The 17,797-nt window shown below is 44.9% G+C and overlaps 1 protein-coding gene across 2 annotated transcripts in view; it reads left to right on the forward strand.

The window, feature by feature from the left end:
* WDFY4 (WDFY family member 4) overlaps nt 1–17,797 on the forward strand; it is an 856,906-nt gene that overhangs the window by 540,689 nt on the left and 298,420 nt on the right. For both annotated transcript variants that reach the window (XM_086921796.1, XM_086921797.1), the window contains 2 exons: nt 14,203–14,394; nt 17,045–17,169. In XM_086921796.1, the coding sequence (XP_086777922.1) occupies nt 14,203–14,394; nt 17,045–17,169 (317 nt within the window). The remainder of the gene's footprint in view (nt 1–14,202; nt 14,395–17,044; nt 17,170–17,797) is intronic.

Genomic DNA, 17,797 nt, shown 5'->3' on the forward strand with positions numbered 1-17,797 from the left:
AACCAACTTTGCCACAGAAGCCTGGTGTCCAGCGTGGGCCTCCACCCCGGAAGCACAAAGTAACATGGTTGTAATGAACTGAGAACAATCTGCCTCAGTTGACAATTGTGAAAGAAACAGGAGGCATGTTTCCCAAGAGGATCCTGCATGGTTGCCAGAGAAGGGCGTGGAGGCAGCCAGACTTCCCCAGCCCCACAGACATGGCAAAGCTGCCAGGAGGCTGTAACACTCTTTATGGAAGCAAAGAGTCACCTGCCATTGAATCCTTCCCAGTTGACCTAACTGAAGGAAATGGGCCCTGCAAGGGCCGGTATTCCAAGGAACTGGTCCAGAGGAAGGGATTTACTCTCCTGGGTGACCAACCTTCCCACCATGGTGAATCCTCCGGGCAGACTGATCAATCCCACCTATTTATCTCTCAGTAGTTTCATGTCCTCTTGAACTCACTCCTCAAAGTTCTTTAGAACGTTTCCTTACGGTATTTGTTGTCCTCATATCTATATGTAGCCGTGGATGGAATTTACTCCTCTGTTTTAGGATACATTACCAAGCAACCTGAAAAGAGGTAATCTCAGCACTCCAGGGGCAGCTAACGGTCTAACACTGTATATGGTGTGAGACTCAGGCAGAAGATCTAGGGTCCCCTAAGCAATACTGGGGAGTCACTCCTATGTCTACTACATGTTCACTGTGTGGAGAGTTGGTGCTGGAATCTTCCCCCTTCGCCACCACTGAGGGAATCCCGGTTAGTTTTGTTTCCTCTGCTTAGTAATATGCTGCAATTCAGTTGGCTGCTATGTCTAATCAGAGGTTATAGTCGAATACTGATGTGCAGGGACCCAGAAGACTGCTGGGCACTGGTCATCCACATAGAGAGGGGCTTCTCTTATGCAGGTTCGGACACCGAAGCCTACGAGGAGGGAATCAGAACCTGCCCTGGAGATGAGCAGCCCATCTGTCTCTGTCCGAGAACTGGTCCTCCGATTCAGGGCAACAGGAAACATTGGGACACCACAGACAGCTGCATGTGGCATGCCTCTGGGTTTCAGGTCCAGGTCGGACTAAGCACCTGCCTGCCGTGTCAGTGGAAGCCAGGTTTGCCGGTGGCTTACCTCCACTGGTCCTGGAAGGGCTGATCAAGGTTTGACCTTTGGGAAAAAAGGGGGAAGCCCCAGCTGTGCGCTCAGGGTGATTGACATTTACACAGTACTCAGAGAGACCTATCCACAGGAGGAACTCTGGCCACAAGGTGCATTCGAAATGTAAGTGTGTTGTGCAGTTTGTAATAATTCTTAATTGAGATACACACCAAGTAATCAACTGCTATGGGTAACAGGGAACTTTTGCAATGTTCGTCCATCTCTAAGCACTGAAAAGGGGGGAGGAAATCAACATCATCTGTCCTCTGCCCAAACTGTGAGAAGTCCCTGCACTGCTAAGTTTTTTTCTTGAGAGGCAGACTCGATGTTCAAAAAGAGTTTTCAGGCACTCTGCCTAGGAGCCCCTCGCATGCACCAGGCAGGCAAGTGTTCCCTACAAGGCAGGAGAGGCAGGCAGATCCATTGCTGAACCTTTCCGTGCAGGCCTGCATGAGTCTTCCACCCCTATCCCAGCCCCATGATACCAGGGTAACTTGGCAACAAGGGACTTCCAGCCAACAGCTGTAGCCTGGTGGGCCAAAGCTTTACCCCTGCATGTCAAGAGTCCTGTGCCTAGGTGGCAGCCTCAAGCCTTGTGAGCGGACATGACTTCCTGTCCAGAGGAAGTGCCAGTGAAGAAGAGCTAGGTTACTTCCTGCTGTCTCACGCAGTGACCACTGGGGTGTGATAATGGAAGACTGGGAGGCCGGAGCAACTCCCCTCCCCTTTGAAGGATTAACCGCATGCACCTACTGAGGTTTGTACTCAGGGATTCGAATGACCCAATATCTCATTCAAGAAAAGCTGTGATTCCCTTGTGGCTTTGGCCTTGTCTTCGTCTCATCCATGCTGTCCTGCCCTGCTGGGTGTGGGCATCTAGAAGGCACTCCTCAGTTGTTTTAAATCCATACATGCTGGGATCTGATGATTAGGACCCAGACAGTGCAACCTCTCAAGGCCCTCGTGAAAAGACTTTGATTTGGTTCTTCAGGGACCATGCTGGGTGAGTGTTGGTTGTATCTCAAGAGGGTTTCCTGTCACATTGGGCTCTTTCTGGGTTGCAGACCTCTCCTCCAAGCTCGCCCGAGGCGCCTGAATATAAAGCCTAGGCCACACAGATGCTGGTCCTCTGGTGTTGGGTATGCCAGGGTAGGAGCCTGCCACACACCCTGTCCTCATCCAAGCACACAGCAGCTGCAGATTGGTCTGCCATTCAGCATGCAAGGGGACAGCCTTTAATTTCCCAAAAGCAAATTGGCGATTCATGACAATAATGACGCTGGATTCATAGTCGGCATTGTTTATGGTTGGAACTGATACCATCTGATCATCTTCAAACCTCTGACTTTGGTTCTTGATTACTGAAAACATTCTTGGCAAATGTTTTCACTTTGGTTCACCTTAAGTGGCATTATACCAATGGCCTTGGCCCTCCTCCTCCCCCTTAATCATGTCCCTATTCCTGAAAAACAACAAAATAGAAACAGAGTCCTATTACATTATTCTTAGCTATTCAAATGAATAGGGTGCTTTGAACACCCTAATGCTATCAAAGTAATTGCTAGAGTAGTCAAGTTAATCAAGGCACTGACTTAAACAGCAGGGCTCTGTCTCATATGTCCACCAAATCTCATGTTTTTTGCAAATTTCACAGAATATCAGCCAAAACAAATCCCAGAAGAAGTTCCTTAAATCCCTATAAAAACCTTCAATATGTATTGCTAGGTAGGAAGGCCCTTACTGACAGCATTTCTTAAAGGTGCATTCTTGAGTCAGACAGTCCGATGTGGCGTGGTAGCCTTGTGCTTGAAAGAAGAGCTAAAGTTGGCCAACCAGTCCATCCCTAAATATACAAAATATGCTCAATTGATCTGAGTGGCTTCCCAAAGCTCTGACATGCCTGGTCAGAGCTGTTCACCCTACTGAAGCAAGGTATCTATCTACAGAGGGTTGGAAGCCCATCCTGGAAATTTTGTGAAACCACTGGTAATCAAAGGGAGCACAGACCTTGGTGACTGGCACCCTTGCTCTGCTGTAGCAATGATAAAAGACTTGGTCTGAGCTTTTCAGCCCACCAAGCAGGGGAGTTTTCCCTTGGCCTGCAATCCCCTGTTGTGGTCAGTTTGTGGCACTATGGGCCGGCGAATGAAGCCCAAGACAAAGGGCCCATAAGCCCAGCCAAACATAGCTCTGACCTGAGAATTGATTGGAACTTTTACACACCACCTAAGGTGGGAAATCCTTGGTCCTACAGAAGTGTACGCTGGGTAACCTAGGACACCAGGGGTCAGTGACTGTCGCTCCAGGCCTACCACAGCTTCGACCAGTGACATCTTCCCACTCTACCAATGCAGGGGGCCATACCTGGGCCTATGGAATCCTGTTCTGTGCACTTTGTGACACCATGGATCAGCGAATGGAGTAAAGGCTTATGGACCTGCACCTTGGGCCAGTTGGAGCTCTGACTGGGACCGGTCACAACTTTTTACCTTATGTAAGCAGAAAAGTCTACCATGGCTTGCGAAACCCCTTTCCGGGCAAGTTGTCATGTCACAGGCCAGTGAACAGAGCCCCGGTCCCTTGGCCTACATGCTTGGCCTGCTGGAGTTCTAACTAGGAAGCCAGTCTTAGCTTTCAACCTCACCTGAGGAGAGGAAGCCTCCCTAACCCTGAGGAAGGGAATTTTGGGTGGCTTAGAAGGTAAACAGTGAGTGCTTGGCACCTACACCTGGGGCCTTCTGCCCATGTCTAGGGGAATGCACCCTGAATCTTCCAAACCTCTGACCAGCACCCAGTGGGAGCTTTAAACACCACTCTGAGTAGAGAAGCCTCCCTGGACCAACAGAATTGTATCTTGGGTGGCTTGAGACAACTGTCATTGCCTGGTGCCCATGGTCCAGGGCCATCATCCTGGGACTATTGTATCTCTGAGTGGGACCTGTTAGATCTTTCATCCCTGCAGGAGCCGGGGAGTCTTGTGCTAGCCATTGGCACTCATCCATGGTCTGGAATGATGCCTCTGGCCGGAGGATCAGCCTGGTAGGCCTGGAGCTTACAGCTTGTCTCACACTCTTGACTGGAAAGGGTTTGCTTGATGTGGTAGTCCTTCCGACCCCACCAATATATCAAAGGTGACTGAGTGTTGCTGTGATATGGGTACCCAGGGTGGCAGAGGGGGACATCTGAGCAGAGTCACTTGATCACCTAATGCCTTGGATGTCAGGAACATTCAAATGAGTTCAAATCAGACTTCAGGCCTAACATCTCAACTAGGATTCCCTATCATGAATCATGTGTTCTTTTTATATATAAAACATCATCAGTAATGATGGCATGATAAATTCCGCACATCCTTAGGTGCACATCCTTCGGCGTGATAAATGTCACACAGGTGTTATTTTGCACACCTCTACGTGGGACTAGAAGATGCTAACCAGCTCTGTGCATCATATAGCAGTCACACAGATCTTCCCCCTCATACAGTTCAATTACAGCAGCAGTAGCCTCAGACATAGCCCGTACTGTTGCCCAGTCTATAAGGAGGATAGCAGCCTTGCGTTGTTTGCTATAATCATGAAAAGCCACTCCGTGGACGCTGGGAAAAAGTGTAACACCACACTGGGCAAGGACCAAGTACTTATGGGCAGACTTGGACCATTGGATCTCTTCCCCCTTTGAATCTTGGCGGGGTTGCAGTGGGAGGGGGGACCCTTTCGAGGTTAGATCAGCATGACCACTGTATGAGCTGTACATGAAGGAGTCAGGGCTAACTGCTGCTTCTGCTCTGCCAATTTTAGCTGGTCCAATTTGAATGTGGATTAACCCCAAGCTTAATGTCAGGTTCCAGAGACTTACAGATCCCTGGCATGGTGAGGGAAGGGGCTGCGGCTTCTTCAAAGGGACTGCTAATTACCTCTTTCACTTGTGGAGGGAGGGGAATGGGAGACAAACTGCAGGCTCCAGGGCCCATCACAGACCCTCATCAGCCTTGCACAATCCAAGCTACCATCCTTCTGTCACCAAACGCTTCAAAATCCAATGACCTGTGTATCGGATGCAGGGCACTGCATGGATTTGGCCCTAAGCCACTGCAGAAGAAAATGGTCTGGTACACACCCGCCCGGAGTCTTCGCTCCTCTTCTGCCTACCTGGCAAGTGTACCTAGGTTTCACAAGGCCAGACTGGGTGGAAGATCCTTTAGTTTTGCGGCTGCAAAACTTTGGAATGAGCTTCCGCTGGAAATTCGACAATGCAGTACTCTGTCCCTGTTTAGGAAAAAAATTAAAACATGGCTGTTCCCGAGAAATTAATTCTGTTGGGATGTAACATCGCTCTTATTGGCTGTATTCCTTCTTTAGCCATTTCTCTTGTTCCTGCTGGTCTGCATCTCACGTTTCTTCTAGCTCCAGGGTACCCGTAGGGTGTTTGTTGCGCTCTATAAATACCATATACAATACAATACAATACAATACCTCACCCATTCATTCAGCCAGCCATATTTGAAGATCTCACACTCCACCACACTCCACACACACACACACGTGCAGACACTTTCTTAAGTGGTGATGGGGGCAGAGGACCCTGGTTACATGTAACTAGATGGAACTTTACCTGAGTTAAACTAGTAGGGAGTTCCCACACACTGTACAGGAAAAAGCTCTATTCCAAGACTCTTGATTTTTCTACGACCACTGCCAGTCTCTAGTAGTTCATGCAGTACCCATCAATACAAAAGAGAGATGAGCTTTGGGTTCTGACCTTCACCTCCGAGCCTGTCTCTGACATCTCATGTCAGGTCTTTTTACAGAAGAACTCGCAGTGGGCATGCATGATTATTTACCTCAATGGAGGAAAGCTTGTTTAATTCTTTTGCTATCCATTCTCCATGGTGGAAGCAAGGATTATGGTGCCCTTATGACAAGGAATTACAGAAAAGAATTTGGAGTATATAAACCTATTGAATTAAGTACGGATGTCAAGATTTTCATTAAAGTCTCGCCATCAAATTAAAACACCTGGATCAATCCTACCATTTTTGTGGGTGTAGGGTTAGCTCAAGCAAAAAACAATACTCCTCTCCCTGGAAGCCAAGAAAGCCTTTGATAGAGAGGAAGCTGGCCTTTCTTAAGTGAGCAACAGAGGAGCGAGGATTCAGAAGTGCCTCTGGGAACCTGATAAGTGCTGGGAAAGTAGCACCAACTGCAAGGGTCGCAATCACGAACATAGACTGACAGAGGGTGCTGTTAAGGAGTGGAACAACACAGGGTCATCCTTTTTAGTTCCTTAGTTTTGATAGAAACCTTGAACAAGACAGCATCATCCTCTCTGGTTCCTGGTATTCAGTTTATTATTGAACCCTTGGCATGGAGAATCGAAGACAAAACCACAATAAGGGGTATTTAGCTGGGACTGGTCTTGTCCAAACTATCAATATTCATTCATGATATCTTGGTCTTTCTGTCTGATCCAGCCCTATACCTATCTATCCTACTGCAGTAACTGCACCAGTTTGCAAGATAAGTAGGATAAGGTAAATATGTCCATGTATGAGACCTTCAGCCGCACCTTCTAACCAGGTACGCTTTGCCACCTAAATGGGACTCCTCCCTCTATCCTCTATAAAATGCCTTAGGATCGTCTTTCACCTAAATACCACAGTTATTGTCTGCTATCTATCTGTAGCTTTGGGAATCAAAAACGAAAGGTATACCACAGTGGCACAACCTCATTTGGGTACATATCATTGGTTAAAATGGTAATATTACCACAGATACTTTTGCCTTTTCAAATCATACAAACTAAGTGCCCCACAACAAACTTCAGAGTATATAGAACCAGTGCACCAACTTTATGGGGAAAAAAGATTGCGGCTGAGACAAAAACTTTTCTTCCCCAAAAATGGGCACATACTGGATTTTACATCCTACAAAATGCTATCCAAACTGAGAATCATGTGGGAAGATCGAGGAGAGAAACGGAATGCCATTGGTGCTTCTTAGACCATGAGCTAGCAGGTTGACAGTGCAGTTGAGGAAAAGTGATAAAGCAGATACAGCACACATTTCTATCATTCGGGGCACAACCCTGGACATTTTGGAACCTATGAACCTCAGGATGCTCTTAGAAAGCTATCCATCTCTCCTTACTTCTCATATCTGAATTCTCCAGAATTGGACATGAAGGCACCTCAAAAATGAGAAGTGATCAGATATGGAAAATTGGGAGTCCTCTACAACAAGGCGGTCATAATGCATTTCGGGCAACCAAAATGAGATTTCGACCTAGGAGAGAGTGAGAGGTTTTGGAACACACAAATAATTCTTTACCTCACTGGGCTTTACACCACTCAGCCAAAGCAAGAGCATCTAGAGAGCTTACCCCTTTTGAGAAACTTCCACAAACCGTAGACCCTGACAAATACTTAATGTCAAGACTATATCTGATATTGTGGTCCCCAGAATCTAATTGGTCTTTTCACGGCTCCTTGGAAACGCAATTGGGCATTGTGGTCCGTCTCCTCATGGAGGGCAATAAGTGTGGGTGGTATTAAGGTAAGTTAGCAAATTTTAATGCAGGGTTGCATCTGAAGAATGCCGTGGTATGTGTGGGGAATCTAGCCTAAAATCACAACATCATTGACACGTTTTGTCCAAATATAAGAAATATTTATGTTTCTATGTTCAGCAATTAAAAACAATCATCTTATATGTATTACATACAGTTATTGTAAAAATATTGGTAGTGTACAAAATCTGAAAATTGTAATTTTCTTTTCAACTGTGTTCAATTCAGTATCCACTAAATTTACTAAAATTGTTATAGGGCAGTCATAACATGAATCACAGCGAGAAATCTGCACTTCTTCGGGGCTGTGTTAAATCAATAAAAAAATAAAAACAGAAACAGAGCAAAACAAAAAATCCAATCTCCTATGTTTCCTTGTATTTAACAGATGATAAACCATACAATTAATATTGATCCCTCTTTAGGTCGAGCCTGCAGGCAGCATGGATGCACTGCTGTTGCTTGGTGACCTATTGTGTCTAATTAAAAAAAAATCTAAAACTGGGCATTTAGCATGCCCATTGCTTACTATTCTTTAGCATCACTATAATTCTTCTTATTGGGCATTTTTGTATAGGTCGAACTCGACCCCACCTGAACATATTGAAGCGCTTTGCAATTTCAGCACGCTTTACTCTTTTATAAGTCATAGGGTGATTTGATTTGTTTGATTTGATTTGATTTGTCAACTTGTAGAGCGTGCAAATGCCCGTGGGCGTCTTGGCGCTATGATAAATCCTTCCATCTCCTGAACGGTGTCTAAAGTTATGCAGAGAATAGCCATGTTTTTACTTCCTTTCTAAAGGATTCCAAAGATGGGCAGGTTTTTATGGCAAGAAGTAGCTGATTCCAAGTACGTGCTGCATGTAGAAGGAAACTTCTACCGCCCCAGCTAGCTCGTCTAAATCTGGGACCGGTAATTAGTTTGAATTGGCCGGATCTCATAGGTCTAGTTGGTTCATATTGTTTCAGATGATACCTCAAAAATTGTGATCCTTTTCCCTGAAATGCCTTGTAGGCCAGGCAGAGTGATTTAAATTTCACCCTCTTTGCAATTGGCAGCCAATGTAAAGTTTTTAGTTTGTGACTGATTGGCTCAAACTTAGGTATGCCTAGAACCAGTCTGGCTGCTGCATTTTGCAGACGTTGTAGTTTGTCTATAACTTTTGTCCTAGCTCCGGCATATAAACCATTTCCATAATCCAGTCTCGCCAATGCTAATGCTGTTACTACTGTTTTACGTGAATCCTGTGGTAGATAGGGAAGTAACTTTTTTATCATTTTTAGTGTTGATGACAGCTTGCTGGCTTGGGCTTCAAATGATAAATTGATGTCAAGAGTGAAGCCCAGATTCTTCACTTTTTCTGGTGATCCTGGGCATCTACCCAAATCCTTGGGCCACCAGGCGGGGGACCAGATGTTTGTGTCACCCCCTAGTATCATCACTTCACTCTTATCTCCGTTGAGCTTTAGGCAATTCCTTTCCATCCATTGACTGACCTGTGTCATACAAAGTTGGAGTTTTTCCGCTGTTTCCTCTACATCCTTGCTGATGGTCACCACAATTTGATTGTCGTCAGCGTAGGATATTGGGGTGAAACCACAGTTTCTTATTATGTCTGCAAGGGGGGCCACCTATAAGTTAAAAAGGGTGGGACTCAGCGAGGATCCCTGCGGGACCCCGCATGGCAGATTTCGCTCCTCCTACTTCTACTGAGAAAGTTCTGTTGGCTAGGTAGGATGCGATGAGGGTACATGCCGAATCATGTATTTCTGCTGTTTTTAAACGATTTAGAAGAATCTCATGACTGACCGTGTCGAAGGCCGCCGATAGGTCGAGTAGTATCAAGGCGGCCTTCGCTCCATTGTCCATCACTTTCCTGAGTTTCTCCACAGCTGTAATTAAAGCAAACTGAGACTGGTCCAGCCAGTTACCTTCCATCAAATAGTGGGATAGCTGTTTGTTTAAGAGTTTCTCTAATATTTTAGCGGCGAAAGGGATCCTGGCTTTTGGTCTGTAGTTACTTGGTTCTTCACAGTCCAGATTTGATTTTTTTAGTAATGGTCTGATTGATATATTTTTCCAGTCATCTGGAAAGGTGTTAGTTCCGAGTATTTGACCAAATAATTTTTCTAATACCAGGCTCAGTTGTTCTGAACAGATTTGCATCGTTTTGGGTGGGCAAGGGTCCGTTGGACTACCTGAGTTAATGGTGAGTAATTCTTTCTGAATTTGATCCTTTGTTGGAGGGGTAAATTGGAACAGTGTGGGTTGGACTGTTTGTTCCACTAAATTTGTTGATTGTGAGGTGGCCTGATCTGCCTGGTTTGCCCTATCTGTATTATGGTTTTTAAAAGAGTCATAAACTGAGGAAACTTTTTTTTACGAAAAATTCACCTAGAGTATTGCAGAATTCTGATGACATTTCTTCTAAAGTATTATTTTCAATTTTTGAAAGTTTTGTAACAGTAGAGAAGGGGGCTTTACTGGATTTTTTTTGATTCATTAACTTTTTGAACAAAGTATTTGCTTTTCTCTGTTGTTATTAATTTTTTATAACTAGCTAAAACTGCTTTATATTCTTTTTTTTGCTGTACGTCGTAATTGGTTCTCCACTTTTTTTCTGCTCTTCTACATGATTGTTTTTGTTCCTTCAAAGCTTCTGAGAACCATGGTTGTGAAGGGGTCTTTCTTTTAAAAGTAACTTTCTTTTGTGGAACTGTAAGTCGGACTGCGTTCTCGAGCCACTTATTAAATTGTTTACAGGCTTTATTGTTGTCTACATCTAGAGTCGGATAAGATGAGCAGAGAGTGTCCATGAATGCCTGGGGTTGGATTTTGGACCAGTCATGATATGTGGTTTTTTTTATGGCTTCGACCGGTCTTCCTGTATCTTGTGTAATTTCTAATGAGAAGGAGACCTTCTTGTGATCTGTCCACGGGATTGTGAGCGTATCAATTTTATTTATCTTCTGACATGATGTAAAAATACCATCCAGAGTATGGCCGGCGCAATGCGTATCTAAATGTACTTTTTGTTCTAGGTCAAAGTTTGCCATTTCATCTTTAAATGAAATTACCTTGGGGTCAGACGTTTTCTCCAGGTGTATATTAAAGTCTCTTAGAATTGTATAGTCAAGACTTGTCACGCTTGATTCTACAAATGGACTTAAAAGCTCAATTAAAGGCGTTTTGGCATTAGGTGGTCTATAGATCAGTAGGCCATTAAACGTATAATTGTTGGTGATTTTTATTTGAAAAGTCAACGTTTCACAATCTGGGTTGCTTCCTTTGTCTGAACTTTTGATCTTAAATTCCTCCTTAGCTATAATTGCTAATCCTCCTCCGCGTTTCATTTTTCTATCAGCTCTGAAGATAGAAAAACCCTCTGGAAGCGCCAGGGTCAGATCAGCGTCAGATGCTTCGTCTGCTCACGTTTCAGTAACGAATAGAAGATCTATATTTTGGCTTTCAATTAACTCTGCTGTGTGGACATTATGTTTAACCATAGATCTAGCATTGATTAGTCCCTCTTTAATAGTTGAATTTCTGTAGATTGGTATCTTAGGTTGGTTGTGGGTCATATTTAGAGCTCTAATCCATGAGAAAGCAAATGCTCGTGAGCAAGATGGACAGGTCTTACCTTCCTTATGTAAGTCGATCGGAATGCATGTGATACAAGGTCTTAGTGATAGGAGCTCCTGGCTGGAATAAGTCCATCCTCTTCTATCGGTATGATTTTGGTCAGGGGGCATGGCCCTGGGCTCGGTCCCGGCGCAGACGGGCTTGCCTTAGGCGCGCCTTCGGCGGGCAGACGTCGCGCCCACTGCGCTCGTCCGCTGCACGTCTGGGGAATGCACATAGTTTATAGGAGAGAGGAGATGTAGGCGGGGGCGTGGCCTTACGATATTGGGCGTGGCCTGGGGTTCTCCGGTAATGGCGGCAATAATGTTTTTCAAGCCCGCGACAGCGCTAATATCCGCTGCGCTGGGATGCCCAGTGCGTTTTAATCCAAGATTTAGTGCCCAGGGAGAGGGGATCAGGTGGATAAAAACACAGTAAGTACACTCAAATTTTAAAATAATGGCGATCGTTCTCCCGGCTTCCACCTCAGGAGATGGTTGTTTCTAAGTCGCGCTTGTATTCAGCGCCCTTTATGTACCTTCGGTGGGGGGCGTGGCCTTACGATAGTGGGCGTGGCCTGGGGTTCTCCGGTAATGGCGGCAATAATGTTTTTCAAGCCCGCGACAGCGCTAATATCCGCTGCGCGGGGATGCCCAGTGCCCAGTGATGAAGTGATTATTCCAGAATCACAAGATGTTGAGCAGAGCCGGAGTGGGATCGCAAACCAGCCCTGGCAATTAGGTCCAAACGGCCCGGGGTGTTGGTATGGCGGGACCATTGTAGCTGCGTGCACTTTTGTTACAAGGGGACAATTTTTGCATATTACTGTTGCAAAACCGGTCCCCAGTAACAACCCACCCCCCACCCCACCTGTCCAAAACCGCCCTCGCCCCTTCCAGGCCACCGTGGAAATGCCTGGTGTCCATTACTGCCAGTCCGGCCCTTATGTTGAGCCAACGCCCAGACCTGAAGCGGGTTCCCCAGCTCCTAAGTCAGCAGCTTTGGCCGTAATGCCACAACCTCTCGTCTTTCTGTATTTAGCCTGCTTGTCTTTTTGAAGCCCAATATTTGACCACCCAATATACACCACATGCAATATTTTTTCTCTGTAGGGTTCTAAAGCATTGGAAGCATCCGTAGAACTAAAACGTATGTCTGTTTGGAATCATTGAGCGACCAAAGGAATTTTTAGCTAAGAAAGTTTAGGAGATAGTACTTCGGCTCTTAAATAGAATGACTCCCACATTCTTAATTAGTATGCATTCTGTTTAGAGTTTTACTACTTTTTTAGAATGAATTAAACACTGTTTAGGTTTGGCCATCTGTAGAACAACTAGTCCAGGTGGGAAAAATCACACTGTAATTTGTCTTATAATAGACCACGACAACTTAAGGTGTGAATCCAACTAGTATCTTTTTTACAGAGTGGCAGGGAAGTCTGAATTTTCCTTTGTCTCTGTTGCAGAACACTCAAATGCGGAAGAGGCTCAGTCTGCAGAGGAGAAGGGCAGAAAACGTGTGTGAATTTGCCTAAATGCCACGCTATGTCATTTTGGCTGCAAACACACGAAAACTCTCAAAAGAGCCTTGAGAGATAGCTTAAGGGAATGAAACGTACTTGTGCAATAATGGACTGGCTTCACTGCTTCAATGGAGAGGATGTGGCCTAACGGCTAGAGCAGTCGACTTCGGAGTTAGGGAACAGGTTTCGAGTCATGGCAGGGCCGCCAACATCCTGTGATTCTGGGCAAATCACGCAATCTCCTTGTGCCTAACAAAAAATCCAATGTGTACATCTACAACTCAACTGGTGCTCACGTAAAGCGATCTGATTCCTTTGGGTCTAGTTCGCGTTACATAAAACTCCACAAAAAATACCATATCAGATCTACCAGCCTGAAGGCGCACTGAAAGTTATTTCTCTTAATCCCAAAACAGTAAACTCAACATCGAGTGTAACAAGCATTGGGAAAACCCATAGGTCTCACCTATGTGAGATCTTTTGGTTTTGTCAATGTGTTTTAGCCATGTTGTACAGCAACTTGCAACATAGCTAAAGGCAAAGAAAATAAAAGCATTATGGTTCAACCAGTGTTGACTGCATCACAGCGCTTTTTAAAATTATTTGACTTTCAGCCATGCTAGGCTGCTGTACAACATGGTTAAAAAAAACATTGACAAAGCCAATAGAGCTTGCATAGGTAAGACCTACTATCTTTGCCAATGCTTGTTAACTGATGTCACCCAGCCTTGAAAAAGCTGTGGACTCCTCACTGCAAAACATGTGTTTGCTGCTGCTTGACATTTTTTGTAGATGTTGAAGATGCTGAATTGAATACAATTGGAAAACAATTGAAACTTTTCTTATTTTGTACAATACAAATAGTTTCACAATAATCATATAAAATACATATACAATGATTGCTTGCTAAAGGACTGTGGCATGAGCATGCACACAGTGAAAGAATACACTTCTTGCTCAGAAGTGCTCATGCAAGCACATATCCATACTGGGGTATATTAACTCTTTCATAAACGCATGAATACACATGAGCACACACTAAAAACATGCAGGCATGCAGTCTCTTTCATACTCACTAGTAGGCCCTTAAAAACATTTCAGACACTCTCATGTGCACTTACTTTGTGGTCCTCGTGGACAATTGAGTCAGTTACACCTAGTGTCTGTTGATCAGAAACACATTAAAAGTGACAGATATATAATAACACAGAGCTACATAGAGACACTGCAGTGTTGTAGTGCTGTTGATATGGTGAACTGACACTTTTATAGTGAGCAATGTCATAAGACACCCACACAGAAGCACCCTCATGCCCTGATGCCCTAACAGTAATGTGAATATTGTCCCTCAGTCCAGGCGGAGGTCCTCAAGATGGTGGAGATGGTGTGGGAGCTGCTGATTTCCCAACGGAGGCAGGCGTTGGAGGACACCTACAAAATGGACCTGTCCGTGAAGCCAGGGCAGCTGGAGAGCAGGCTGAAGATCTCTGATGTTACCCCGCTGTGGGAGGAGGCAGCAGCAAAGGCATGGCAGCATTACCTTGGTACGTAGCTGTGTTGCTAGAGTGGACCACGTGTTTACTAGCAAGCAGATCCAAATCTTGGACCTGTTCCTTGTTGTGCTGTTGTCACATGCAGGGCCGGCTTTAGTGCTGGTGGCGCCCTGTGCGACATTGTCTGTTGGTTCCCCCCCCCAATGGAGAAAACGTGACTAAAGATCTTTCCTAACCCGTTCCAGTGTGCATTACATTTGTCGGTCTGCTTCCCTTTACCATATTCTTGTGATTCTCAAAATTTCGGAGTATTCCTTACATTGTTCAGGTTTACGACACCCGTGGACTGGGTTGTTTATACTACTGCCGTTCCACTGAATGATTGTTTGTGTAGCCTTTACAGATACGCTACGAATGGTAGTACTGTTGCCCAGAAAATTTGAAGTGGAACTGTAAAAACTTTACTTGCGCCCTGATGAAGGAATCCTTGATGGTGGCACTTGTTCCGAAACGCGCGTCGGCGCTTTCCTCTGTCTGTTGGTCTGAAATGTGTTTGTAATTTTCCTGTTTGCTGTATGAGGTGATGGCTGGATGTGTGTATGCCTGAGGGTACAAATGGTTATTGCACATAATGTTTTACTGGTTTTTGTGGTTCTGGGCTAATATTTCATGAATTTTACATGTTAAATGAATTTTTGGAAGAAATAAAGTCTCTCTTATTTATACATGTACGAAAATAAAATGATTTGATATCAGGCAGCGTCTCTGTGGGCAATTGTATATACTTGAATTTTTGGTCTTCATGAGTAATGGGAACTCCCCGTTCATGTCTTTACTTTTATTGGGTTCCCCCCCAATGACCACCTCTACCACGGATTCCCTCACTAGCACCCTTTAACAGTGCCCCTTAAGTCTCCATAACCACTGTCACTCAGATTAATTTATTTTTATAGCGCCACTCATACCAGTGTAAGGTGTTGGAGCACTTTACACCACACACACATTGCACAGAGACAATCATATTCAATAAATCAGTGTATAGGAAATGTTACATCGGACAGTACTACAAGGTGTAGTGTAGGAGTGACATGTCATCGATACGGGTCGGAAATATAGTTTATGTTTTGATTCAGGAAATGCAAAAATTCAGAATTTAAAATGTAACATCATTGTTAGGGGTTCTCTTTCATAATAAGAATTGTTTTCCACCCAAATGAACCCTTTTCACAAGATTAGGATGATGAAAGACTGGGCAAAAACATATAGCTCTTACATATTCCTTGCAGTTTGCATGCAGCTCTAGGATGACAGTTAATAGCTCAATGTTCTATGTTAGGATTTTGACTTATAAAAGACACGTAACAAAAGGAGCTCTCTTACAGAACACTGGCCTATTTACATTATATGCACTTCCTTATCTGCATGGTACACGTTCTTAGCAGCAGGCATTTTAACCCTCTGCACTACCTTAGGATGAGTCAAAACTTCCACTAGACAAACGGTCCCTTTCCAGGAAGACGATTAATCACCGGACTTCTCTTGACATTTTAATTGATGTCTGACAGTTGCTGGAGGCCAGGAACGAGGCAACAGGTGCTTTTAAAATGATAGTAACCATTTTCAAAAAAGACGCCCCCACCCCAAGTCAACGCCCGGTGCGGTCGCACCGATCGCACCGCCCTAGAGCCGACCCTGGTCACATGCACAGTTGAAAGGTAACCACCGCAGCCATTAACAGTTAACTGCACACAGTTCTTGATCCATACAGGCGAAAACTCCATCCCAACATAATGCAATAGCCAAAAAGCCACGTGACTTGAGTGCATCACATTACCTCCTGTTTAGGGGGATTACAGTGAAAGTCTGATGGGTCTCATAAAAACTAGGGGTGGGCGGAACTAGAGGAGTTTGACTCCTTGTAATTCTGCAGAGTTACGTAAAAATTCCACGAGATTCCGCGGATTTCAGCCACTGGACAGAAAATATTAATGCTGTGGTGCTCACACTACAGTTTAGAGGCAGTAGCGCGAGTAGCACTGAAAAATCAGCACGAGCAGCTCAGAAAAATCAGAGCCAATGGCACCATGCGGTGTGTGAGACCGCGGGGCCATTCAAGCTGATTTTGCTCTCGTCCGAGTATAAAATCTACTCGAGCCGCAGCAAATCTACTCAAGAAGGAGTCTTCTGACTGAGACCGGTGCATCTGCCCACGTTAGAAAATCACGCTAGGGGACACCAAACCTTGCTCACGTTTCTGGATCCTCGCAGGAAATAAATTCCAGCCAGGGCCGAACTGGGAACCACAACCAGCCCTGGCAAAGTGCTTGGCCGGCCCCACCTCCCCGCTCGGGCGAGGAGGGGGTGTGGGGGGCTGCAAAAACGGCCCTGCAACAAAAACGGCCCCAGAGGCCTAAAACCGGCCCCTACCCATGCGGCGCACTGAGGGATTGCCCAGTGCCCGCTATGGCCAGTCCGGGCCTGAATCCAGCACACGTAAATGTGCGGAATATGACCAGAACTCTGCGTTACTCTTTGCTAAATTCCGCCATTTCTGTGGGCAGAAAGAAACATTACACCCACCCCTGATAAAAACGATAAAAACAGAAACTACATAGATTCTGGAGTGCCTCGCCACCTTTGAGCAGCCAGTATTGATAAAAACTATTCAGGCCATAACATTTTTATTTCATGTGCTTTGCAGCCTCAGAAAAGAAGTCTCTGGCAAACAAGTGGGCACCCCCTCGGTCAAAACCTCCCCACCATCTCTCATCAGCGATGCGGAAGGTACAAGGGCGTCACACCAAAGGCATGGAGGGCAGCATTCAGGTAAGTGACTTGCACATTGACTATTCATAGGCCTTGTAAAATTGAATTCCTCTGATTCTTGCTTCAAAGAAATAGTGCGGTGCAATGTAAACTGCGAATGCTTGAGTGATCTGATAAGTGCCTCAAAAAATGTAGCAGTCTTGGGTAGGTAGTTAAACAATTCTCTCTTCCAATATTTCATGTGCTTTGTCTAAATTAAAAAATGTGATTTCGATTTGTAACTTACATGCATGGGAACATGATCCAGAAAACCCCCCCCACAAAATCCAAAATCAGGAAAGGGGAGAAGCCGCCTTGTACCGAGTCACCACCAAACTTTACTCGTAAAAGCAAACACCACCCACTCAACGGTTTCAATGAAATCTTTACATCTATCTCAGATCCGAATGTTCAGAAAATCTGCAAATGACCCTACAGTCTCATTCGCTTTAATCCACATTCAACAGATCGTCATTTTGAAATGAAGAGAAGCACACTTGGCAAGTAATAAAAAAAAAATAAGAATAATGTAAATAATTTTACGTTGAAAAGCTTAAGCCTAGTGTAAGACGGATCACATCTTTGATCCTTCTGGGAAAAGTTAATGCATTGCAAAATACAGTCCCCCTTTTCTTAAGTGCCACAAAGA

Source organism: Lissotriton vulgaris, chromosome 5, assembly GCF_964263255.1.
Source record: "Lissotriton vulgaris chromosome 5, aLisVul1.2, whole genome shotgun sequence".
NCBI lineage: Eukaryota > Metazoa > Chordata > Amphibia > Caudata > Salamandridae > Lissotriton > Lissotriton vulgaris.